At 47.7% G+C, this 26768-nt stretch overlaps 1 protein-coding gene across 2 annotated transcripts; it reads right to left on the bottom strand.

Annotated features, from left to right (window-relative positions):
* Positions 1–26362, bottom strand: Colec11 (collectin subfamily member 11). 2 transcript variants are annotated; one of them, XM_031356320.1, is made up of 6 exons: positions 26213–26362; positions 21484–21555; positions 5759–5830; positions 1677–1730; positions 1091–1186; positions 1–882 (listed from the first exon to the last, which is right to left on the bottom strand). In XM_031356320.1, the coding sequence occupies exons 1-6, from the start codon at positions 26343–26345 to the stop codon at positions 491–493; spliced, it is 819 nt and encodes a 272-aa protein (XP_031212180.1). In that variant the 5' UTR covers positions 26346–26362; the 3' UTR covers positions 1–490. The 2 variants fall into 2 exon arrangements, with proteins under 2 accessions (XP_031212180.1, XP_031212179.1); XM_031356319.1 differs by having other exon boundaries at positions 1–900.
* Between the last annotated feature and the right edge of the window lie 406 nt (positions 26363–26768).

Genomic DNA, 26768 nt, shown 5'->3' on the forward strand with positions numbered 1-26768 from the left:
TTCCATAGCAGAAAGCAGAGGATTTATTTGTTTTCCTGAAATATGGATTTGAAGCAGAGCAACAGTATTCCTACCTGGATAATAGTGAATCTATGTGATAGCATAACCTATAGAAACATTGGTCACCACCTGGGCACTTTTTGTGTAGTTTATAGGGTGGGTGGCAACTCCTGCCCTTTTAGCCACTGTTTGCTAGCTGCGGCAACATTTACTATGTTTTGTGGACGGAGCAAGACAAGATCCTCACACCATCCTTCTGCGTGGTTATCCATAATGAACATCTGACATGGGTGATAATACGCCACCTATTCAGAACAGCACCAGAAACATCCCCTCCTATGGCTCAAACAGCCTTTCCGGCTGTCAATGAGGCCCCACACTTCCACGCAGAGAGGAACTGGCAGACATGATGAGTGGGGCTCAGGGGTAGTTTGTGGCCGCTGGTGTCTACAAAAGGTGGGGTTCAGATGGCCGTCTTCCCTCTCGGCTCTCACAAGTTCTCTTTGTCAAACTCGCACATGAAGTACATGGTAATGTGGCAGGCCACATCATTCCAGCCCCCTGAGGCCACCATCTCCACGCAGTCCTCCTCATCATAGGCGTTGTTGGGCTCTCCACTGCGCCACTTGTTGAAGGTCTGCATGGGGGAGCGGTCCGAGTACACGAAAGCACCTTCTCTCTCCAGGTCATTGATGCCGATGAAGACACGGGCCAGGCCAGCCTGTGCCAGGTATGAAGCCATCAGGCCATTGGCTGCCTCGTCTTTGGGCATGCTCAGTGTGCCGCCTCGGCCTTGGCAGGACAGCTGGGCATCAGCATACCGCTTCTCCTCCTTCACTAGCAGGTAGATCTTGCTCTCAGTCTCGCGCACACCAGCAACAGCTGCAGGGGAGGGCAGTGCTGAAAGGCCAGCACTTGCATTTCTATAAACAAACTCAACAAGCACTCCACCACACCATAGCCACGGGCACGGCAGGGCAGGGCAGCCGGTGGGCGCTGAGCAGCCACACGTGGAAGCCACTGCTGTCCAGCTTTGGGGGAGAAGGGGGAGGGGCTGGGGAGGGAAGGGAAAGGCCTCAACCCAACGTACCATTTTTTATGAATTTTAGCTCAGTTGTCAGTTGAGTGACCTGGTTGTCCATCTCCCCAATAGCCTTCCTCAGCTGACTGCACTCACATGGAATACCTACGAGAAGCAACCTGTTATGCACAGGACTGGTTTTGGAAAAGAAGGGTATACACACACACACACACACACACACACACACACACACACACACACACACTCTCACACTCCAGATGCATATTCTACTGAAAGAAGGATCAGGAGATGAGTGTCCCAACATTTAGGACAGGTACACCTGAGCCTACCACACAGAGTGTAAAGCTTTACAGATGAATTACAACCTTGAGAAGGTGTGTTTGTGTTTGGGTGTTTTGCCTGCATTGTGTCTGTGCACTATGTGTGTCTACAATGACCCAGAGGCCAAAAGAGGGCATCTGATCCCCTGGAACTGGAGTTCCAAAGTATTGTGGTTGCTAGAAATTGAAGCCAGGTACTCTGGAAAAGCAGCCAGTGCTCTTACTCTCTGGACCACCACTCCAGCCCCACAGTTTGTTTTTTAAGTACAAACTTAATTGATTTTATTAAAAGTTTCTGGTCCTTTGTGTCATACCAGGTTCTCCACTGGGACCAGGGGGTCCGATGTCACCAGAATCTCCCTTTTCACCTAGAGACAAAAAGAAAAATTAAAGTTAGCATGGGGGGTGGGATTGCCATGCACACTTTGCATGACAGCAGTATTTGAGGTGAAAACTTCAAGGAAGTCAGTCTCCTGCCCCCGCATTGTCGCCTGGCACCCCTAACTCAGAGGTAGCCCAAATATGTCCTTGCAAACTCACGTGCTAGGTGCCCACCAAGATATGATTTATTAACAGCTAGACAAAATTGAACATTGCTCTCTGACCTTTACCAATGCTCCAACATCTTAGCCAAACCCTGGCTTGGAATTTACCCACCCAGACTAATTGCCTCCAGCCTTGTGGGTAAGGCATTGAAGCTTACAGAATGGGAGACTTATGCCAGGGCAAGGTCAACTAGAATCCTCATTCTCAGTAAAGTACTGCAGCTGAACTACTCCTAGGAATTAGCAAGAGACATAGACTTGTCTGTACTTGCCCAAAAGATTAGCATAGTGGGCGTTTTACCCAGGATGGATGGGAACTTGAGCAGAGAATTTGTGTGTGTGTGTGTGTGTGTGTGTGTGTGTGTGTGTGTGTGTGTGTGAGAGAGAGAGAGAGAGAGAGAGAGAGAGAGAGAGAGAGAGAGAGAGAGAGAGAGAGACTGTGTGCAGTCTGCATTCAGCATTGAGGATTCGAGATTTGAGCCTCTGTCCTCCTGGCTGGCATACCAGCAGTCCCCCAGGACTCTGGCAGGGCCCATGCGGCCTGAGCGTGCTCAGAGCCCAGGGGCAGGGCACCAGTCCAGAGGAGATGGCTGCTGTTTTAGACCCAGTGTGTTTTATTTAGATGGCCTCAGATGTACCTCAACTACTGAGCTGCCAGATTTTTCATCTCTCTTTTGCAATGATTGTAAAAGTAGCATGCAATTTTTAAGAAACACTTTCAGATAGCACATTTCTTTGTGTAGTGTCTGTTTATCACCAGCCGAATTCCTTGCACACCTGGCCAGAACTCATCACCCCAAGGAACTAGGGCTCTCTGCTGAAACCCGGTCCATGGCAAGGGATATCCCTTGAATTAGAATGTGTCAAGTTAAAAATTGTATTTACTGAAGCTGAGGATGTAGCTCAGTGTATATTTATACAGCATGTCTGAGGTACTGGGTTCAATTCCCATCACTCCCCATCACCATGCTCTATGGACAGCTCTTCGGGCTGTTTATAAATATGGGCACTTGCATTTTGTGGGATTTGGGGGAGCAGCCAATGACATACTTTAGATTAGCTCTGACTCCTCCCTTCGGGGAGTATTTTACAGGCAACACTGTGTGATTAATTAACACCATGAGCAGATGAGAGTAGGCCAGCTTTATGTCTTTTAGTACAACAGGAAAATCTAGATGAACATAAAATGGGCAGTGGGGTAAGCTTGTGGACAGCCAGAGCCAGGAAGTTTTCTTTGTCAAACTCACACACTGATAATCCCAAGCTGTGACCCAAGTTCCTCTGGATCCACTCCAGATAGTGCAGTATCACAGAAGCCTAAACACCAGGGCTCCTGCCTAATCTCCTGGTAGGGAGGTGAAGCCTCCTAACCCTTGCCATCAATCTCAACACACACATACACATACACACACACACACACACACACAATGTATAGTATAGAACACAATGAAAGCAATAGAGCTGTCTAGGCACTGTAAGATCAAGCCGCGCGCACGTGTGTGTGTGTGTGTGTGTGTGTGTGTGTGTGTGTGTGTGTGTGCACATGCCTGTATCAGTCATTTTAGAACCCCTACATACAGAACTGTCTCCAGGAAGGACTCCACATCTGCAGATTCACAGTCCACCCGCATAAGGAGGGAAGCATTTAGGCAGCCCTTGCCCAACTCACTCCTCTGTGTTCTGTCAGGGGCTTGAAGACTATCAGAATCTCAGCCTGACCAGGACCCAAGAGGACAGTCCTACCCAGACACAAAGCCAATCAAATAATCAAAGCCAAATAAAGGTGGTCCCAGTCTCCATATGAGACTTGGAGATGTGCCCAGCACACATGCTGTGTAGAAAAGAATACACAGTCCTTCTGTCTTCTCCTTGCTCATTACAGCACTGTCCACAGCAGCCAATGGGAACAGATGGCCGGAATGTCCGCAGCCTGGGAGACTGTAGCACAGGAACACAGTCTTCTGAGCGAATCACCCACCATCTTCATCATACTAGTTGTGCCAACTTGCAAGATGTTATCAGATCATGTCTAATGGGAGAGTGGGGAGGGTCATTGAACCCTGCCAGCCATTTACATGTAGTTCTTGCCTAACTTCGTGTGACCTTGGAGTCTTGGGGGCTCAGGAATACCAGAGAATGTAGGCTAAGAAAGGTTAACTTTCCACAGAAGGGGGGACTCCATCACTGTGACTCTCCAGTGTCACTGCTTTGGAGTCTCCCATAGTTCTGCAAGTAACCCCTGCAGCCCAATAAATCCATTTGTCCTCTAGGTTGAAATTTGGTAGGCTAGTACATTGGTTTGTTGTTGGGACCTTAGAAAGAAGGGAAAGACATTATTTTTGTCTCCCCAGGGAAGGAATTCTCAGAATACTTAGAAAAACAAAAACATGATTTATCTATGAAGTAGATGTTATTCAGTCTTAAAATAGGGGAATTTTGACAACTGCTACACTCTGAATTTGGACAGCATTGTATTAAGAGAAACAAGGTGGCCACAAAACAAAACGTCATGGTATTAATACGTAGGATGGGCAAATTCACAGAGACAAAAAGCAGACTCTGGGTTGTCATAGCTGGGGAGGAGGGAGGGAGTTACTGCTTAATGGTGCAGCATCTCCGTGGGGCGATAAAAAGTCTTTTTGGAGGCAACGGGCAGAGTTGCATCACATTGCGAATGTGTTGGCACCGCTGAACTGTGCAGCTGGAACAGTTGAAATGGCAGTTTTTATGAGGTTGATACTTTATCTTGATTCTGTAAAGGTTTCGTAGCCTGCAAATCCCTCAGTACTCCATGCACATCAGGAAGCTATCCCTCAGCACTCCGAGCTTATCCAGACCGTGTCCGATAGCAGGTCCTTCCCAGAGAAGAGACAGCTGAGGGTCCACCTCCCAGCACTCTGGGTCAATGGGCTCTTTCTGAAAAGACGGCACAGGGCTGCAGCAGCTCCATGGATCATAACAAAACAGCCAAACTAACTCACAGCTCAGACTCCAAACCAAGACTTCTTAAGGCCAAGAGTCAATCTGCTCCAGTATGAGAACCCAGTAGACAGAGCTGGGAAGACCGAAGCCAAATTCATTTATGGCCTCTGATTGCCAGCAGGGCTCTTCACCAGCCATTGGCTGCCGAAGCTCAGTCTCCTCATAACCAGCCCACCACAGGACCACAGGCCAACCTCCATGAGATCACACAGGAGTCTACATGACCATTTTGTTCCCCTTCTCGGTCCAAGTGCTCAGAACATGTCTGTTCCCTGAGTGCAGACCAAAGGACATAAATCAGGACAATAGAGCATTCAGCTGTCTGTTAACTCTCTTGTACCTGATGTCCTGGCCACAGGGAGGGAGTTCTAACCTGATAAACTTACACAGATCACATGCAGCATCAGCCATCACATGCTGCCTGACACTGGAGTTCCCAATCTCAGACTTGCTGGTGCCACCCTATGCCCTGTTCAGGCTGAGAGTCATTCCATAGTCTCAAAAGACTGGGAAAATGAACCTAGCGGGTGGGGTGAATTCGAGACCCAACCCATCCTGACCATGAAAGTCTCTCATCATTTCATCAGGCTTGCTAGGGAAGGTGTAGCTGAAGATCTGGGATCTGGGTCCAGCACCCAGGAGGTTAAACACTCTGCTCCATAAGTGCTGCAGGCTGGTGTGACTCCACCCACCCTGATGCTCACAAAGCCAGCAATCCTTTTGGTTTCCCTGGAGTGAGAATACTGTGACAGAGCTTATCAGGGTGACACATGAAAACAAGAGCTCCAGGCAAAGTGGCCCAGTCAGTGGCTATTCTCAGACACCCTGAGCCTAACTGGGGAATATAGGGAGAGACATGTCACAAATACCTTTTGCGCCAATGGGACCAATTTTTCCATGGCGGCCCACAGTGCCTTTCTGTCCTTTGTCCCCCATGTCTCCTGTAGAAAAGAATAAGGTCAAAGTTGATTGATGCACTATTGATCCTTATATGCCCCTTCATCACCATCACACACACACACACACACACACACACACATACACACACACACGTGATTAAATAGCCCTCCCTTTCACCATCACAAATGCACAGGCAATCTGACACACCTCCTCTTCTCTACTGTATAGTGCACAAGTGATCTGGCATGCCCACTCCTCCACATCATAGACACACAGATGACCTTATGTGCTCCCTCCTCACCATCACCCATCTGCACACATGTACACAAGAAGAGACTTCACAAAGTACAGGCTCTTCAAGGACACATATGACTGTCACAGGATGTCACACCTCACCAATAGCCCGCTGGTTTTGTTTTCAAAAGAGAAGATAAGTCCCTCAGATGGCAGAAAGGAGGCAGACAGACCAGCTCTCCTGAGTCACTCAGTCAAAGCCAGCTCTCCTCTGAGCCTGCACCAAGAAGAGCAGATCCCTGTTCTGTATCCTAGCTCTATTGTGCCTCCCAACCTTGTTCTCACACCCAAACTAAAAGCATCCCAGCTGGATGCTCTTGGGAACAACAAAGCCCTGGCACCTCTGGTTGCATTTAGAGGTGGCTCTGCATGAGACAGATGCGGGGGGGGGGGGGGGGGGGGGGGGGTGACCAGAATACTCTCTACATGCCTGAAGACTGCTTCCTGTCAGTAAGGATTTGCTCTAGTCGCACAAGGCCTCCAGCTCTTCTGCTACCCCTCATCCATTGCAAGATGAGGCAGTGGCTGGCCTTACCTGACCCCAGAGAACACTGATCCCTGGAATAAAGCTACTCAGCTAAGACCAGCTATTCTCTGATTCCCAGATCCACCACAAATCAAGGCAGAAACCGTTTCTCAACGCTCCGTCCTTCCCTGAGTATCCTTGCTCCCTCTATGGTGGTCCTTATAACCTTCTGGGACTCTCACTGGTGAGACACCAAAGCACAAGTAGAAAGCAAGCACAAAGCGAAGCCCTGGGGAAGAGACAGGTACCAACGTCACCATGGACAGGTTCATGGGTGGTCAAGATGCTGTGATCCTTTGATCTTCCATTGCCCCTAGGGTCACAAAGACAAGTAGAACTTCTCAAGACAGACAGGAGGGAGGACTGCACTGTGTGCTAATGAAGCACCTGAACAGTACAGCACTTCCCAAAGGGCCTCCCCAAACTGGAGTGGGTAGAATGTTCCCTCAGTGTGGATCAGATGGAGTCGAAAGGACAGAGCACTGGCTCCAGTGAGCCACGGCTGGCCGGAAAACACACGATCCATGGGAAGACCACAAGAACAAAGTACTTGCTTGCAAAGCACATCGGTGCACACAGATTCTCCTTTAACTGCTTCTAAAACTGATCTGTTGCACAGAGACAGTTCTAAGATTAAGTGACTTGACCAGGTTGGACTCTGAAAGTCCAGCAGAACCAGATCAAGAGCCACAATCTGCTGATTTGAAAACCATTCTACTCTCCTGGTGCCAGGGGATGTGTGAAGTCTCTGTGTGTGGAAGAGCAGAACAAGCCACTGGTCCAGCAGGGTGCAGAGTATGAGCTAGGGGAACAGGGGACAACCCAGCAATTGCCACCTAGGGAAGAGGTACGACTGATGGAGAGAAAAGAGGCATGGAGGTGCCCCAGGCTGGGAGGTCTGACCCATCTGGAGGCTGAGGAGGGGATTTGAGAGGCTATAAGGCATCCGTGGAGCAGTGGGGCCCACTAGAGAGTCAGGAAGAGGGGAGGGAGAGAGATTCTTGCTTGGGAAACCTGGCCGTGAGAAATGGACAAGGCAAGCACAGAGGCCAGCTGGTGGCTAGCCAGACAGCATTTAGGAGTCTGAAAAACAAGCTCCTAACTAGCCAGTGTCTGGGAGCTGACAGAACCTCAGTGTTGGGATATGAGGTGAGGTCAAGGCTCCCAGCCTAGGTACCTAGGTGCAGAGTTGGTCACCCTAAAACAAAGAAAGCCAGAGGGGGCACTAGGCTTTTGTATCTGGAGATAATCAGGAAGAAAGGCAGTGGGTGTAACATGGAGGCAGAATAGGGTTTGATGCTGGTAAAGAAGGAATCTAGAGGGAACCAGAGAAGTTGAGAGGCAGGCTCAGCAGCAACTCCATGAAGCCCCTACAGGGAGCAGGAGGAGGATGCTCAGAAGGGAGAAAGGCTGAGACCAGGGCAGGCAGCACACCTATCAGTCAGTGCCTTGATCAGTGAGTTAAAGAACAGGAAAAGAGGGGGAGACTTTAGTGATTGCTCCCAATCTTTTGAAATCCCATGACTCCCCTGACATCAGCATAGTTCATGCTAGACCACGTAATTGAGATTTTTAAGGAAATCACAAAAATATCTGATGTTATAATGAAGCTGTCTCTGGCTGCATGAAGTGTTGATGCTACAAATTGGACATGTCAAAATGACCCACTGATGCCCCACCGTGGAGGTGGGGAACACAGTAGCTCCCCACATGCAGGAGTCCAGTGCCATTGTTCCTGAAAGCCAGCCAGTGAGCTGACCTGTCCAGCCCAAGGTCAAATAGTGTATTTGGGAAATATAAGGTTCTGCTTGCCCATCTGCCACTTGGGGACTCTCCACCCCACTGCACTGCTCTTGTGTATAAAGAACAGACAGGTTTGTCATTCCAATACCCAGGCTTGCCACATTCCCAGACAGCCAGGGGCTGGGTAGATGGACCCTAGAAAATGAAAACCAAAGATCTTACCATAGAAAAACTATCTCCCACTAAATGCCCAAAACTTTAGGAGATCTGTTGCCTGCGAGATTGAGGCTTCTGGGTGTGCATATAGGATCTGTTGTGTGCTGTGTAGGGGAAGATGAGAAGGGATCCAGAGGTCTCTGGTCCACCGTGGGGCTGCTTCCCTTTGAGACATCTAACTGCTTCAAGGCTGTGGTAGAGGAAAAGTTACACCACCACTCTGCCTTCTCAGCCTTCCAACCACACAATGTAAAAGAAGGTTGGGTCCCTGAGGTGAAAGGCAGATAGGGTAAAGAGGCTCAAAAATCCCTGCAAGAAAAACACCTGCATCAAAAAAATGCCCCAGGGTGATTTTTTTCTTAACATAACAATCAATTAGCACTCTATTGTCTGCCTCAGTCCACTGACTGAGTGCGTGTAATGAGAGTCCAGCATGAGTCCGGCTGTCATAAATCAGCCACAACCTGAGGCTGATTTGAGAACACTTGGCTTTAGCTCATCCCTAACCTTCACAGCCCAACAGGAGCAGGGATTCAAAGCTGTTGCTGACACTTGGCTCCTGGTACCAGCTGGCACCACACTCAGCTCCTGTCCTTGGAGATGTGTAGGTGCCAAGCCCCTACCATCAGGGAACACAGGAACTAAGAGCAAGTGTGGAGAATGGGGCACAGTGGAGAGAGCAACAACTCAGTACAGAGGATGTGAAGGACACAGGGAGGCAGAGTCTGGAGTCCTAGAAAGCAAACACTGCCAGCTGGCCTGTGTAGGCAGCAGCTTGCAGCCTTTAGGGGGGCTCTTGGGTCCCTGCATGCTGGACAATGCACAGAACATTGATGCCATTGGTTTAAGATGTGCCGAGGTCTGGGGAGACAAGGAGTGAGACAGCTCTAAGTCCGCACATCCTCTCTGACCTTACACAGCTGCGTAACCCTGGATAAGTTGTTTAATCTCTCTCAGCCTTTGTTTTCACCTCTGTAAACCTGGAATCTGGAGCCGGGGTATAGCTTAGTTGAGAGAGCGCTGGCTAACATGCACAACGCTCCAAATTCAATCCCCAGTATGGTGTAAACTGGCAGAGCCGCACAGGCTTGTACTCCTAGCATTCAGGAGATACGTGTAAGAAGACCAGTAGACCAAGGTCATCCTTGAATATAATTTCAGGACCAGCCTGAACTACATGAAACCCGGCCTCGAAAAAAAGTAAAAATGTAAGCTGTAAATGGTGGCTCACATCTCTAATTCCAGCACTTGGGAAGCAGAGGCAGGTAAAACCCTTTGAGTTCAAGACCAGCCTGGTCTTCATAGTTAAGATTCAAGGCAGTCAGAGCTATAGAATGAGACTCTGCCCCAAAACATATATAATGCAGGGGGTTGGAGAGATGACTCAGTGGTTAAGAGCACTGGTTGCTCTTCCAGAGGATCTAGGTTCAGTTCTCAGAATCCACATGGCAGCTCACAACCATTTATAACTCCAGCTCCAAGGAATCTGATATTTTCTTCTGGAAACAGGCACACCTATGAAATGTAGAATATATACATATATTCAAGAAAAATACTTACATACAGAAATCAACTCTTTTGTAAAATAAGAAGTTGAAATCCTATAGTAAAGGATTTTGAAAGGAAACACCCACAAACAAGCCTTCCCCCAACCATGCCCCAGTACCTGACGGCCTTGCTCAGTGGCTCCGTGCCACCACAGAGCTTGGCTCAGCGGCCCCTGTGCTGGGTCTACACCTATGAAACAGCCTTGGCAGTATGCCCTGAGTTGGATGCTGGAGAAACGGGCACACCACCCAGAACTGCACCTGGCACATAGCAGGTGGGACACACATGTCCCCAACAACAATCATTCATCATCCCATGCAGCGTCACTCAAGTGTCTAGAAGTGTGGCAACCCCCAAGGGCTGGGTGCACGTGCACCTGCACTTCAACACAGTCCCAAGTGATTGATGGGCACCAAAGCCAGCTAGGACTGGCTTAGTAGACCTGGCTTCTTTCAATCTGCCTGAGATTCCTCCACCACCACCCACCACCCGATCCTTGGAGGCAGATGGAACAAATGAGGGGCTACAGTGAAGTGTATGGCACTTCAGAGTAGGTCTGCTCCCTTCTCCATCCTTAAGGAACAAATGCACACGCTACTCATATGCCATGTGCCAGGACAGTACGTTCACTTGGGTCTGCTAAGCCAAATGCTCTGTACATATATTGGTGTGTATGCATATATTTATACTTACATATACACATACATATGCATTTGTCTTGGCTGGCTCTGCATCCTCAGCACTGGAATTACACATAGGTGCCACTGTGCCTGACTTTTTCACATGGGCTCTGGGCCTGAACTCAGATCCTTGTGCTTGCATTGCAAGCACTTTGCTGACTGAGCCACATCCCAGCCCATCACTTCCATCTTTGCATGAGCTAAGCAATCCATCTAAAAAGTCTGTGCTGAAGTCCTACCCTGCAGGACCTGAGAATAGAATCTTTAAAGAGGCCATGGGTAGTCACTGAGGTCATAGGTCAGACCCTGGTCCAACAGCACTGGTGACATTATCAGAGGAAACACCAGATATGCACAGAAGACAGGCTGCATGGGGATACAGAGGACAAAAAGGCCAGCTGTCTGCAAGCCATGGAGAAAACAGCCCTGCCCCACCTAGATCTTGGATTTCCAGCCTCTAACACACCATGAAACAAATCTCCATGGTTCAAGTCCTACTCTGTGGCTCTCCACAGCAGTACAAGTGTAGAGAAAATATCTTGTATCTGTAAGGATACAATTATAAATCTCTAACCTATAGGCAAGAAATAGAAGGTGGGGCGGGGCAGTGGTAGCATACGCCTTTAATCCCAGCACTTGGGAGGCAGAAGCAGGCAGATTTCTGAGTTCAAGGCCAGCCTGGTCTACAGAGAGAGTTCTAGGACAGCCAGAGCTACACAGAGAAACCCTGCCTAGAAAAACCAAAAAAGAAAAAAAGGGGGGGGGGTGACTTCCACAGGTCACACAGTGAACCAGTGAATACCATTATCCAGTGATTCTAAGCATAAACTACATGCAGACAGACCCAAGTCCAAGGTCTCCATTCACAAGAGTTCTTGTTGGCTTGGAGCTCACTGTGTAGACCAAGCTGGCCTTGAACTTACAGGGACTTACCTGCCTCTGTCTTCTAAGTGCTGGGATTAAAGACGCAAGCTACCACATCCAGCTTTACATTCACACACCCTTGGATAAGTTGTAATCATCTTTAACCCATTTTCTCACCTGCAAATGATGCAGGTGATGATGGAGAGATGGCTCAGTGGTTAAGAGCACTAACTGCTCTTCCGAAGGTCCTGAGTTCAAATCCCAGCAACCACATGGTGACTCACAACCATCCATAATGAGAGCTGACACCCTCTTCTGATGCATCTGAAGACAGCAATGATGTCTTAAATGTCCCCAGAACCCCAGGTCACTGTATCAGGAAGCCACAGTGGCATGCATAGGTCATAGACAAGTACCAAATGACTAGATTCTACCAAGACCAATGTCACCTGACATCTACATCAGGACTCCAAAAGTGCCTCAGCTCTTGGACAGGGAACTTTACCCAAGACTACCTCTGTAGAGGTACCCATAGGGTATCCCAAGCCTACTCTTCACTAGCCCAGGAAGTATTAGAAGGTACACTTCTAAGAGCCAAGGTTGAAGGCCTTGTTCAGCAGGGTCATTGTCTTCCAGGCCTATTTTCCAAGAAAGCAAGCAATGACCTCTTGGGGTCCTACTGTAACCATTGAGTGTGAGGGCCATTGGCCAGTGGCAGTCAGATCACCCTACCTTTCCCATCTAGCACTTCATTCCTTCTGCCCCAAACTTTCATCCTGACCACTAGACCCCAATCATGGCCCCTCAAGCATGAGAAGACTGGGTACACTCACAAGAAGGCCTTTGGGAAACAGTCTGGGCTAGGCAGACAGAGCCATTGTCCCCCTGTGAACATCTCTGGGCCTACCCCAGTCCTGCTCTGACCCTCTGGAACTCGAGCAGCTGCTGGGAGCAGCACATCTGCTAGGGTCAGGTCTGGAGCTGAGCAACACAAACATACATCATACAGCACACACACACATGCATATTAGACACAGATGCACATACACGTGAACATGCATACTATAGACACATCAACAGAAACACTGTCCTACTTTACTTTGTCAGTTTGACACAACCTGGAGTCCTCTGAGAGGTAACCCCCAACTCTGAAAGTGCCTAGATTAGATGGGCCTATGGACTTGTCTGGATTTAGTAATTGATGCTTGTGAACCCACTCCACTGTGGGCAGAACTATATGTAGACAGGTGGTCTCGGGCTATATAAGAAAGCCAGCCAAGCATGAGCCTGTGAGTAAATGGGAGAACAAGCCAAAATATAGAATCTCTCCAATGCCCCTGCCTCCAGGCTCCTGCTTTGAGTTCCTGCCCTGACTTCCTCAACGATGGACCTGTGTGCTGAAATAAACTCTTTCTCCTCTAAGTTACTGTTGGTCAAAATGTTTTATCACAGCAAGAGAAACAAAACTAACTAGAACACACATATTCAAATATGCATACACAGAGTACACATATGTACCACACATAAGCATGACTGGACAAGCACAACTAGATGCTTCATAATCATACATATGTGTAATTATCCATATATAGAAATACCTCAAACCTACATTCACATATGTATATGTAAATATGTATGTGCACATATATAAAAAATACACATAAGTGAATTCATTCACATACATGTATGTTCATACAAAGATAAAGTGTGCTATATACCATACATACACACAAATGTACATGTGAATACAAACATATATACATAGATTATTTGTACACATATACACATGTGCACATATATATGGACATGAAAACACACGATACTTTATATATGCCTACTTATATACAGGCATACAAACATGCAAATAGTAATTTACACATATCTTTTTGTGTGTGCATGTATGTCCACATATGAGCATATAACGTACATACAATACATATGCATGTGTGTGCAAGCACATGTGTATAAGCATACGGTTGATCCTCATACACCCCAGGATGATGCAGTTATTTAGCACTGAGTTAGATTACCCACAGAAGCAGAGGGGACCGTTTGTTACCTGACCCTCCAACATCTTATCCTCACATGGGATCGGCAGCTGCTGCTGCTGCTGCTACTAGGACTATCCTGTCATTTAGGTGTATTGAGGAAGAAGAAGAAGAAGGGATGGAAGCCTCTGAAACATCTAGACTGCTCATCTTCCATTTTGGTCACAGACCTGTTTTAGCTCCATGGGCAGAGTGGCGTCCTGGTTACAAGGCTAAAGCTCCTGCAGGAAGAGATTCTGACAAAAGCTCGCACTTCCTACTTCCAGCAAGGTCTTCTGGCTGCTCCACAGGGTGGTAAGCTTTGTGCCATATTCACAGTAGGTCAGCTGTGCTGAGACCTGTTTAGAGCCTGTGCCTTTAAGCAGAGAAGCTCACTGAGGCACTCAGAATGCTGGGAGCCATTGTGACCTGCCGTCCTTACAGCCCATTACTCTAACGAGAAGTGGGGTGGCTCCCATTTGTTCTCCAGACACGCAGGAGGATAGGAGCGGGTGGGCAGCTCGCAGCAGGTGCATGATTCTTATTAATTTTAATGAAGATATCAGCGCCCTTTGAAGTGGAGATGGGGCAAAGGGGGCACTTGCAATTCAGCCTCCTCAGCAATTTTTATGAAGGATGGCGTGTGCACTACAGCTCATGACAGCCCAGTGCTGGCACAGCTGCCCTCCACTGTCTGTGCCAAGAGGGGCCCCAGCCTCTATGTCAGGGGAACAGGGCGGCCACTCGCTCTTGTCACAGCGTAAGTCTGGGAACCAGACAGAAAAATCTGGGACAGCACACACATATCAAGTCACATCAGCAGAGCCACTCTGTGCCTGCCACACAGCACGCCACCCAAAAATGCAGATACTGTTCTTGTCTCAATAAAGGGCAGATGACAGCAGGCAATTCTGCTGGCTCCACTCTGCCTGGCTTTGTTTCAGTAAACTTGATTCACCAGCAGGCTTCCCCTTGGCAGGGGGCTGCTCACTCTGCAAGTCAGCCACTTCCTCCAGACCAGCCCCCCGGGTGGGCACAAGTTACATGTGGTGGAAGCTGAGCTGTCCAGCTCAGAGTGGGGAGCCCATTGCCCCAGGAAATGCTACCTGCAGCAGCAGCACCTAGGCCTATTAATATAAGCTAACATCAGTGCCTTCCAGAGATTGTGGGGAGCACAGGGGATCCACACAGACAGGGCTGAGATCTCCCAAGGAGTTCAAAGAGACTTAAAGATATTAAATCTCGAGATATATTTCAAACAACTGAAAAGGGCTTTTGGGTACCAGTGTTAGGCTAAGCCCCGGGGACACAAAATTTAGGGCGGTGTAGATCTGTCCTCATTGCCCACATGCTGCTGGAGTGTCAAGAATAAAAAATGAAGGGGGCTGGAGAGATGGCTCAGTGGTTAAGAGCACTGACTGCTCTTCCAAAGGTCCTGAGTTCAAATCCCAGCAACCACATGGTGGCTCACAACCATCTGTAAGGAGAGGTCTGACTTCTTCTTCTGGAGAGTCTGAAAACAGCTACATTGTATACATATAATAAATAAAATCTTAAAAAAAAAAAAAGGTAAAAAAAAAAAGAATAAAAAAAAGAAAGGGTGACATGCTGCTCAACTGTGGCACTCACTGAGCACCCGTCACAACATCCTTTGAAGGTGACAGTTGCTAACAGGTCCACCTCCTGGGATCTCCAGTGGATCTCATTTCTATAAGATCAGGCTATTTAAGTAGCAGTGGGTGACAAAAGGGTGGCTTCAAATTCTGCCAGTGTTAAAGATGACAGACTTTAACCTCAAAGTGTGAGTCAAAATAAACCCTTCCTAGAGTCGCTTTGGTCAGAGTGTCCTGTCATGACAACAGAAAAAGCAGCAGCCAGTACACTAGGTGTGGTACTGCCCACTCTTAACCCCAGCAGCACTCAGGAGGCTGAAGCAGGAGGGTGGTTTCAAAGCCATCCTCAGTTGCATAGCAAGTTCAAGGCCAGCCTGTGACCCATGAGATCCTGTCTCAAAGAAGAGAGTCAGAAAATTCCACATGAACAATCAGACCCCAATAGCCTGTAAGGTCTCACACACACCTAGAGCCCATGCCTTCCACCACACATGGCCCAAATCAGGAATAATGACTCCTGCTGTAACATTTACTCAACAAGATTTCAAGGTGCCTGCTTGTTTATCCAAATAGGAACCCACTCTTGGACCCAAGTTCAAACCATGTAGCTCCCCTTAACCCTTATAAAGAAATCTTTCTCAGGGTCTCTCCCTGCCCCTCCCTTTCCATCCCATCCCATCCCATCCCATCCCATTGCTCAGTGCTTCCCTTCCTCTCTCTCTCTCTCTCTCTCTCTCTCTCTCTCTCTCTCTCTCTCTCTCTCTCTCTCTCTCTCTCTCTCTCTCTCTCTCTCTCTCTCTCTCTCTCTCTCCCTCTCTCTCCCTCCCTCTCTCTCTGAATTCAGCCCCTGCATCTGCCTTCTGCAGTGTATCTCTTCATTAAACCTTCTTGCATCGGTTCCAATCTAGTCAATGCTTCCCTATGCCTTCAGCTGCCCTTCACTTCTGGCACAATAGTACAGTTATTGCAGTCTGGAATATGGTGCTTTAGTTGAAATGTTATGTATTATATTTTGTTTCAGTTTTATTTTCAAGAATTTTGGTTTTGGTTTTTTGGTTTGTTGTTGTTGTTCTGGTTTGTTTTGAGACAGTATTTCACTATGTAGCCTAGGCTGGCCTCAAACTCACCACCCTCCTGCCTCAGGCTCCTGAGTGCTAGATAGTTAGCATGCATAGCCACATTCATTGTATTTGGGACACACAAGAAAACAATACAATTAATGTGGAGGAAGAATGAGAGGGAATGAAATTCCTTGGGGAGGCAGAGCACAGTACTAATGAGGCAGCAGCAAGCAGGGAGCACACAGTGGGGCTCAGGGTTGTATGTAGACCTCTTCAGGAGAACACTGGAGCAGAGGCACATGCCTGGGCCCTACCTACAGGTATAGGGGAGCAAACTGCCAGGAGTCTTAATCCCAAGAATCTTCAAATCAATAGGAAAGCAAGGGCATCAGACCCACAGTAGAGAGGCTATTCGCACACAATGGTGATCATCCCCGACAGGTGGAACCAGAGGCCTCCGCAGGGCCCACCCACAGCACATACCATGAACAGATATCCATAAATCATGCAACTTTGTGGGGTAGGGGCGGGGCAGCTCACGCCTCACTGTGGGCCCAGAAGCTAGCCAGACTGAAGGGTGAGCTGCGATGACACAGCTCCCAGATTTCCTGAACAGTGCCCAATGTGGACAGACATAGGGACAGTTGGTTTCAGGTTAGCTGAGGAAAGCATCTACACCTCAAGTGATAGGAAGAGAGAAAGCAATAATAGGAGAGTGTTCTAGAAGAACAGATGAAGCAACCAGAACACTCAGAAGCCAAAGCTACGCTGAATATAAAAGGATGCTGGCACAAGTTGACAACCAAACCCAGGTACAGATATGGGTCATGTTTGCAGTAATGAGACATGTAAAGCCAGAGGCTGGAGAGGGCTCTGGGCAGCCTCAAGACTGATTTAAGGAAAAGAACAGTTGGTGCTGCATCTACACAGGACAGGGAAAACCCACCACCTTGTGGACCTGGATTTCACATCCACAATCCAACAATGGAATTAAAGCATGATAAGGCAGAGCTTTCTAGAAGGAATCCAGCTGTACCTCCTAGCACTGTGGCATTGCCTGGTCTCCTTCCAGAGATAAGAGGCCACAGCCTATGAGGCCCGGAGTTATGAACAGCTGCAGCTCGGGACATCTCTACTGTGCTCTGGATAGCTCGGCAGACATCCCACCCATCCAGGTGCAGCTTCATGACCAGGATTCACAGAGCTTGTGACTGTGAGTTGCCCCCACTCCATCCACTACCGGGCTTATACCGTAGTAATCTAGCTCAACCCAGAGAACACAGATTGACAATAGATCGTTGCAATAACATGAGGTTTATTGATCGGGGGGTGGGGGGAATCCAACCCCGAACTTAAAAAGCACACATCTTTTATACTTTACAGAGGGCAGATTTCTGCAACAAGGCTAGCTGGCTTACTCTAGTTGGTGGAACACAGGACAAAGGATCTCATCAGGCATTGGTTGGCTTGCTCAGGGGGCTGTTCTTGGCTTAGTCAGCCAACTTCCCTATACAGCTCTGCACCTGGCCTTGAAAAGTCTCTGGGAAGGGGCTGAGTAACTAGGTGGTAGGAGGGATTGTCATCAGCAAGGTCAGGGTGACAGTTTGTGGTCTTTTTCGAAATTCACCACAGGAAGGGGTTTGGGGGTTCTTCCAAGAATTGCTAATCTTAAACCGGGCAGTGGTGGCGCACACCTTTAATCTCAGCACTTTAGGAGGCAGAGGCAGGTGGATTTTTGAGTTTGAGGCCAGCCTGGTCTACAGAGTGAGTTCCAGGACAACCAAGGCTACACAGAGAAACCCTGTCTCAAAAAAATCCAAAAAAAAAAAAAAAAAAAAAATTGCTAATCTTGTTTTCGTGGACCTTAACGTCATTGCAACCACCAGTTATTTTTGTTTTGGCCTTACTTAGCTTAGTCAGAATGGCCTTGTCTTTCTGTGTCAACATTCTGACCACCAGAACTTTGTTTTCACAGCATGTCCTTGGCTATCTCTGAAACACAACTTCTCAGTGTCTGAAGCTGCTGCTTGCTACTGTAAAACTTTGCTTCCACAGTGCTTGCTGCTTACAGGAGCTGGAACATGGCCCCCTTATTTTACTGTGAAACTTTATTTCTACATTCCCAGAACCTTGTTTCTACAGCTTTGTTTTTTCACTTTATTCAGGACCAGTACCAGATTCCTGGGAAGCCTACATTATTTTTAAGAGTTTCTGTGTAGTCCTGGCTGGCCTAAAACTCACTCTGTAGGCCAGGCTGTTGTCAAGTTCCTAGAGATCTGCCTGCCTCTGTCTCCTGAGTGCTGACACTGAGGCGTGGGCCTCCCTGACTCCAGAGACAAACGTAGCTCACAGCGCTTGCAGTGAACAATGGAGGACAATTTGGGGAACGAGCTTGAAAACATCTTAAGGCAGTCTTCACATATTTTATGTTAACTAACAAGAATAAATCTGAGATGGGCATGGTTTTAGAAAGGGAATCTCGTTGTGTAACTCAAGCCAACCTTAAACTCATGATCCTCTTGCCTCTGCTCTTAGAGTACTAGAATTAAAGGTGTGCACTATCACATCTACCGAAACTTGCAAATGCACACTCAGTTTAATGAGCAATGCAAGATCAGAGTACATCTCGAAGCTACACACACACACACACACACAAATACACATACATATACATAAACAAACACACACATTCATGCATAAACAAACAAACACACACACATACATACATACATACACAAACACACATAAACGTACACATGTACACACATACATGCATGGCCACAAATATCCAAGAAAATGTGAACCTTAGGTAAATCAGAATAAACATACACTGCAGCACACCAACTGCTGAATAAAAACATGAGGAACCTTTGCATCCTCCCCTGGAGTGATCTCAGATGCATTATTAAGAGAAAGGAGGGCGGTGGTGCACACGCCTTTAATCCCAGCACTCGGGAGACAGAGGCAGGCGGATTTCAGAGTTCGAGGCCAGCCTGGTCTACAGAGTGAGTTCCAGGACAGCCAGGGCTACACAGAGAAACCCTATCTCAAAAAAACCAAAAAACAAAAAAACAAAACAAAATAAGAGAAAGGAGCATAGTGCAGAAGTTAGTCTTCTGCATTTGTTTGCACCAAAGGGATAAGACACATAAACGTGTTTGCCAGTTCTTAAGATCTCTCTGCAAAAACGAGTAAAAAGTTATCAAGGGCCACAGAGATGAGTTCAGTCCCCACAGAAAATATCCTGGTACGTTTTGGTCTCTGAACTGTGATAATATCCCTATCATCATTTGTGATTCATTTCTTTCTTTTCTTTTCTTTTCTTTTTTTTCTTTGCTTTTTTGTTTTTTTGTTTTTTGTTTTGTTTTGTTTTGTTTGTTTTTCCAGACAGGGTTTCTCTGTGTAGCCCTGGCTGTCCTAGAACTCACTCAGTAGACCAGGCTGGCCTCAAACTCAGAAATCTACCTGCCTCTGCCTCCCAAGTGCTGGGATTAAAGGTGTGCGCCACCACTGACTGGCAAGAATGCTTTTCTTTACAGCCTTTTCTTTTCTTTCTTTTTCTTATTCTTTTCCTGAGACAGAGTTTCTCTATATAGCCTGTCCTGTACCCAGTGTGCAGGCTGGCCTCAAACTCAGAGATCTGCCTGTGTCTGCCTCCCAAGCACTGGGAGTAAAGGCATGTGCCACCACTGCCTGGCTATACAGCTTTTAATAATAATGATTCAAAAAAATGTAAACTAGACAGAGGCAGACAGAACTGTGTGAATGCAAAACCAGTCTGCTCTACATAGCAAATTCTAGGCCAGCCTGGGCTGTATAGTGAGATCCTGTCTCCCAAAAAAGGCAACAAATCCTTGGGACTGAAGAGATGGCTTGGTGGTTAAGAGCACACGCTGTTAGCCATGTGCCTTTAATCCCAGCACTTGGGAGGCAGAGGCAGGTGGATTTCTGAGTTCGAGGCCAGCCTGGTCTACAGAGTGTATTCCAGGATAGCCAGGGCTACACAGAGAAACCCTGTCTTGAAAAAACAAACAAACAAAAAAAAAAAAGAGCCCGTAGCCACATCTCCAAGAGAATCTGACATGTCTTACCTCTGTGGACCCTTGCATTCATGTATGTGTGTGTGTGTGTGTGTGTGTGTGTGTGTGTGTGCGCGTGTGTGTGTGTGTGTGTGTGTGTGTGTATCACCTCCCCCCACACACACACACATAATTAAAATGATAAAAATAAATCTTTTAGAAATTAGTGACTGCTGCTTTTCCAAAGGGCCCAGTAGCCTTTGCAGATAACTCCAACTCCAGGGTCTCTATCACCCCCTTCTGATCTCCAAAGACACTGCACTCACATGCACAAACCCATACCCAGACACACACCTATACACATAATTTATTAAAAATAGTAAAATATTTTCAAATACGAAATAATAGTCAAGATGACGCCATCCTATAGATGGCGGCCACACACACTGAGCACCTGCTGTTAAGGTAGGCTCCTTTCACTTGTAGTCGTGTCTGTTCAAATTCCATGACATGTACATAAACTGGAGCACTTTCCCACTCCAGCTCCTTTCCCTCGACATCTAGTTCCTAAGCGTCCTGATTCTTTCGACGTGCATCCTGACTCCCTGTTGTGTGAGATATGGCTACCCAACATCCACAGCCTGGTTCTCTACATGTGTACCCCTATTCCTAACATGCGTGTTCTTATCCCTGTGTGTGTGTGTGTGTTCTGTTTCCTTCACACACAGGCTCTAACGCCTTTAAATATGCAGTTGAGTCTCACCGGCCTCCCACAGGCAGAATCACATTGTTATATTAAAGTAGAAACCACTCCCACTCAATCACGTCTGCTCCCGTAGGTGGGTCAGCTACTACTGCAATGGCCCAGCCTGTGCCCTGCCTCCTCCCACCCTTCCTTCATGGCTGCACTCTCATTTGATACAGTCATGACCCTGAACCTTGGCATTCATGGAGTTACCACTGTGTTTCCAGATCACAGTATTTTTCTCAGGGTCCTGCAGGCCAGCACTGTGCCTTCCCTCGATAACCCCTGTCTTAGTTGATCTCTGTCTCCTCCATCTTCCAGCCACCTTCTCCCCATGGAGGCTGGAAACGCCGAGTACCTTTTTCTCCTGTAGGGCCGACTCTTCCTGGCCGTCCTGGAGCTCCTTTGTCTCCCTTTTCTCCTGCATCTCCTGTGGAAGAAGTCATATCTGTTTAGGCTGGCTAGGACAAGGCTATGGTGTTATACATCCATACAGAAGAACTAAAAAGGCTCTCACCCATGGTACAGCCTGTCTGGCCCTACTCCCTACCCACCCTACCACACGCTGCATCCAGCATCACTAGGGCGAGCTCTGGGTACCCAGGTCTAAGCTGACGATGTACTTTCCCTACACTGCTTTATTTTTCAGGGAACAGATTTTTCCCTCCTTCTCCTGTCCCTTCTGGGCTGGTCCCCAATCTTCTTCCCACCATACAGGACTCTCCACAGCACTCCAGCCATAAGGATAAGTGTGGAGGAGTATATCAGGTGGCCCCAGGGAAACATCATGTAGGCTGGTAATAGGCTGGGAGAATAGACCGGGGTGTCCTCGGGTCCTCTCAGCAGGACACATGGAGCACTCATGGTGGTCTCCCACATGGGCCTCCTGAGATCAATAAAGTATGCCCCCCCATGTTTGGGGGTTCAATGGCTGGGTACAAGAGACAGAGGTGTAAATAACTAGTCAGGATATCTGACAAGATGAGTCCATGGGGCCAGAGGGACTGGGTTGAAGGGAACCAGTGGGCCACACCTATTCTCTAACCTCAACCCCAATCTAACCCTGATCAAATGACCTTCCTACAACACAAGTTTCATTCTTCTTTTCCCTTCCTAAAAGAGAGAAAGTCACCAAAGGCTACACGGAGTTATAGACCAGTATGGCCTCAAACTCACAGAGATCTATTTGCCTCTGCTTCTTGGTCTATACATCCCTGTTTATATAGTGAATCCCAGACTAGCTAAAGCTACAGAGTGAAACCCTGTCACAAAAGGAAGAAAAAGAGAGAAGAGGGGTTGGAGAGATGGCTCAGCAGTTAAGAGCACTGACTGCTCTTCCAAAGGTCCTAATTTCAAATCCCAGCAACCACATGGTGGCTCACAGCCATCTGTAATGAGATCTGACGCCCTCTTCTGGTGTGTCTGAAGACAGCCACAGTGTACTTAGATATAATAATAAATAAATCTTTAGGCTGGAGTGAGCAGGGACAGCCGGATTGAGCAGAGGTCCTGAATTCAATTCCCAGCAACCACATGAAGGCTCACAACCATCTGTCCAGCTACAATGTACTCATAAACATAAAATAAGTAAATAAATCTTTAAAAAAAAAAGGAAGAAGAAGAAGCAGAGAAGGTGAAAAGGAGAGGGAAGAGGAGGGGGAAGAGGAGGGGAGGAAGAGGAAGAAGAGGAGGAGGAGAAAAAGAAAGAGACAGAGAGACAGGAGACATGGCTGTGTGTGGCAATGAGCGTCGCTGGGGACCCTCTGATTGAAATTCACCCTCGCAGCTAGAAAGCAGTGGCCAGAAGAAGGAGCTCCCTCATTTCCCATGAGACAAAACATTAGGATGAGGAGTTCTACTCACTGAGACATAGCCATCTGTAAAGCCTTGATGGTTTTGTTTTGAAGTTACCAAATTGAAGTCAAAGAAAAGAAGAAGAAAAAGGAAAAAAAAAATCTCATAAATGCCCAAGCCCATCTCACAGGAATTCCAGGGAGCAGAGAGAAAGAAAGAGAATGCCCATCTTTAGATGAGCTTGTGAAGAGCTGCCAGATGCACTTTCCAGTACTAGGGTGGGAGTGAGGGGGCGTGAAAGCAAAATCACAATAAAAGCCGATAAAAGCCTGCAGAGACCCACTCGGGAAAAATCAGGGCCAGATAGCAAAGATATGTCAGCGACACTGCAGAAGGAACGTCACCAACAAAGAGAGCATTTTGTGAGCTTTCCCAGGAGGAAAAATATTTTAGAGTCAAATTGACATGAGAAGTCTCATTAGCCACATAGAGTGTAAGATGGAACAAGGCACAAACTTTAGCCAAAGTGACATGGTTTGATTCAGATCGGATGTCCCCCTAGTGAAGTGGCTTTTAAGCTGAAACCGTGCAGCGAGCACGAAGCAGCCAGCCAGAGCAGAGGAAAGAGACATGGGTGGGCACACAGGATAAAAGGAAGCAAAGGCTGTCCAGAGGAGCCTGCCAGGGATAGACTGAGGGGCTGGGCCACAGGGGACAACATAATCACCCATGAAGGAACAACAGCGAAACCCACTACTGCAGAGACCTACCAAAGATGGGTAAGGGTGGCGACATGTTTCTTTCCTAGTACATGCATCACGGTATGTGTTACAGTGAGCAGCTACCATGGCCATTCTCCCCACAGAGCTGAAATCTCTGGTCTCTCAGAGCAGCTGAAGGAAGGCCTCCACCACGGGAGGTGCATCAGCACTATTCACTGAGTGGCAACCCTAAACACACCTTTCAGCTTTTCTAGAAGTTTCTAGAAAGCTCCTGGAGTTTGTACATGGCTCTCACTCATTTGAGGCAGACAAGTGGATGTGGATAAGTGGAAACATGGGTTGTGAGAGCTGAGTGTCAAGCCAAGGTCAGGCTCTGGGCCTGACCACAGCCTCTTTGGTCCCTAATCCCTACCTGGATTAGGGTAAGGTTGGGTGAACTAGACTATCATCCACCACATTGTCACTTACCTGATGGTCCTGCCTCTTAAAAAAGAAAGCAAGAAGGTCACTAAGCCCACCACACAACTTCTACCCAACCCCCCCTTTCATCCTGTGTTTGTCTCTAATTTTATTGAAAACTGTTCATTCTTGATTCCCAACTCACCTCCTCTCTCCCAAACAAACCAGGAACCTCTCAGCTCACATGTTACAAGAATTTTCTCCCTGGTGTGAAGGGGAAGCTAGGGAACCTCTAAACCGCCTCCCCCCACCCCCCGCCTCCATCTAAGATCCCAATGGCAAAGTTCAGCTCCACCCAAGTTCATGCTGGGGAACTAATGAATTTAATGGGTGAGGAGTTATGTGGAAGAGTAGGAATGAGAAATAACGCACCAATGAGGACATTTTAAAACATGATGCGTGGGGTTGGGGTGATAACTGACAGTAAATGCTTGCTATGGCAAGCGTAGGACTGGAGTTGATCCCCAAACTCCATATAAAAGGCCAAGCATAGCAGTACACACTTATAATTCCAGTACTGGGGAGGTAGAGTCGAGAGGATCCAGGCCTGGGGCCAGGCTAGACTAATTGGTAAGCAGCAAAATAATGAGAGACCCTGTCTCACAAACAAATATTGATATACCTAAGAAACAATACCAGAGACTGACCTCTGGTGTCCACACACAAGCACACACATTTGTGAGCGCGCACACATGCACACATGTGCATGCGCGCACACACACACACACACACACACACACACACACACAGGACCTATAAAAAATTTTTGTATCTCAATCAAAAAGCTTCTTCACTCAAATGTCATTGTCTAGGAGAATCTTCCCATGTCACCCACATTGGGTAGAGGGGGATAAGACCCCTGAGCTTCCTACTGCTGACCCCCCAAAACATGCCCAGGCTCTGACGCTCCCCCTAATGCAGTTTTCCAAATCTATCCATGATTACATTATGTCCTGAAACTACTTTATCATAAAAAGTTGTTTTTGCTAGATATGATGGTGAATGCCTTTGATCCCAGCACATCACAGGCAAAGGCAGCAGAGTTCTGTGACTTTAATCCAGGCTAGGCTACAAATAGAGTTCCCAGCTAGCCAGGGCTTCAAAGTGAGATCCTTTGTCTCAAAAAGAAACTTGACCTCTGCCTCTAAAGAGCCACACCCAAGATGGTGGAAACCTTCCCAAGAAGTTTAACTCTTAATCCAGCTGTTCCTGGAGGCCTTAGATAGAAACCCCAGTGGTCATCAAGATCAAAGATGTTTCCAGCACTGCTCAAAGTCCAGGGAGATGGGAGTAGCTCCTTACCCGTGATGATAAGCAAACCATGGAGAATGTCATGTACCTGGGATGGGATTTCTGTGACCCTCTCCTCTCACACAGAGAGCCCAGCTACACAGACCTCTCCCCACCCCTAACCCCCATGGAGTTCTGAGGAGCTATCTTTCTATCAGAACAGGTTGACATTTCTTCTGCCATCTCATTTTCCACTGCCAATAGCACTGCTTTCTCTTTGCTCATAGAAATAATTTACCACTTGAGTCTTCTCAAATCAGATCTAGATCTGTGAATACAAAGCCCTCAGTCAGGTCATGCTTTGGTTGGTACTATCTGACCTGACAAGGAAGGGGCGTGCCCATCATTTTCACAAAGAGCTTGAAATACTTGGATATACTCATTGTTAGTTGAGAAATGCCACAGGCATCCCTGGATTGTTGTTCTATTTGCAAATGTTTGTGCAAGCAGACTTCATCCCTACAGACCATGGGATATAAACACATCAGAGAGCAGGGAAGCGGCTGGCTGACCTCAGTGGTCTGGCTCATGCAGGAGAGAATCACATGAGTAGGCCTTCATTCAAGGCTCCTGAGGCGAAGGCTGTGTTGCATATACATCACTAACCAGAAATCCACAATTTCTTGACGAGAAAGAAAATGTCATGGAACCTTGGTCTCATAGTCAGGGAATCCCAGGCCCAACAGATAGGCAGATTTCCCGGGATGTAACTGGTCCAGAGCCAGTCTTGGTGACCGTGTGCTGAAGTGCTAGGCCATGCAGGAGACTGAGACATCCAGAGGCCCGAGCAAGGCAACACCAGAGCAGCAGAGTAGCCATTACCTTTGAGGCCGGGGACAAGAATCTGCACAGAGCAGGCATCCTCTGTAGTCTGCTGAGGACATCCAGATGGCAGCAGGGACAGGAAAGCCAGGCTAATCAGTATGCCTGCAAGAGCCAAGTCCCTCATCATCATGAGTGCAGGCAGGACGCTGACTCCTGGAAGAAGGAAGGCATAAACAGTGGCAGGCCCTGACCAGACAGTGCATTGCAAACAGCAGGCCACAGTCATTCGATTTCCTCTGGGTTTTGATGCCTCTCTCACTTGCTTGGTCACATACTAATTATCAATCTCCACTGAGAGTCTCTGAAGTTCCCAGGCAGCGAGAGAACCATGTGTGCCCAGACCTCTTTAAGCCTTTGCTGAAGGTCACTTGCACTGACCAGCCTCCCTCAGAACAAGTCACTGATCGCAAGGCCTGCCCAGAAGGTCCAACTTATTCTAATAGCAGAGACTCAGGCTGGAGGAAGACAATGACCCCTATACAAGACAGGATCCTCCTGCAGAGTTTGGAGAATGACTGGAGAGTGGCGGGGGTGGGGTTGGGGGCGGGGACAG

The sequence above is a fragment of the Mastomys coucha genome, unplaced genomic scaffold, assembly GCF_008632895.1.
Source record: "Mastomys coucha isolate ucsf_1 unplaced genomic scaffold, UCSF_Mcou_1 pScaffold6, whole genome shotgun sequence".
In the NCBI taxonomy this organism is placed as follows: domain Eukaryota; kingdom Metazoa; phylum Chordata; class Mammalia; order Rodentia; family Muridae; genus Mastomys; species Mastomys coucha.

Excerpts from the sequence above, each read along its gene's own strand:
- Colec11 (XM_031356319.1), bottom strand. The coding sequence starts at position 26,345 with ATGATGATGAGGGACTTGGCTCTTGCAGGCATACTGATTAGCCTGGCT. Across the intron at positions 5,831-21,483 it reads CGGCCCTACAGGAGAAAAAG|GAGACATGGGGGACAAAGGA; the intron begins GTACTCGGCGTT and ends TCTTTTCTACAG. Across the intron at positions 1,187-1,676 it reads TGGTCCCAGTGGAGAACCTG|GTATTCCATGTGAGTGCAGT; the intron begins GTATGACACAAA and ends TGCTTCTCGTAG.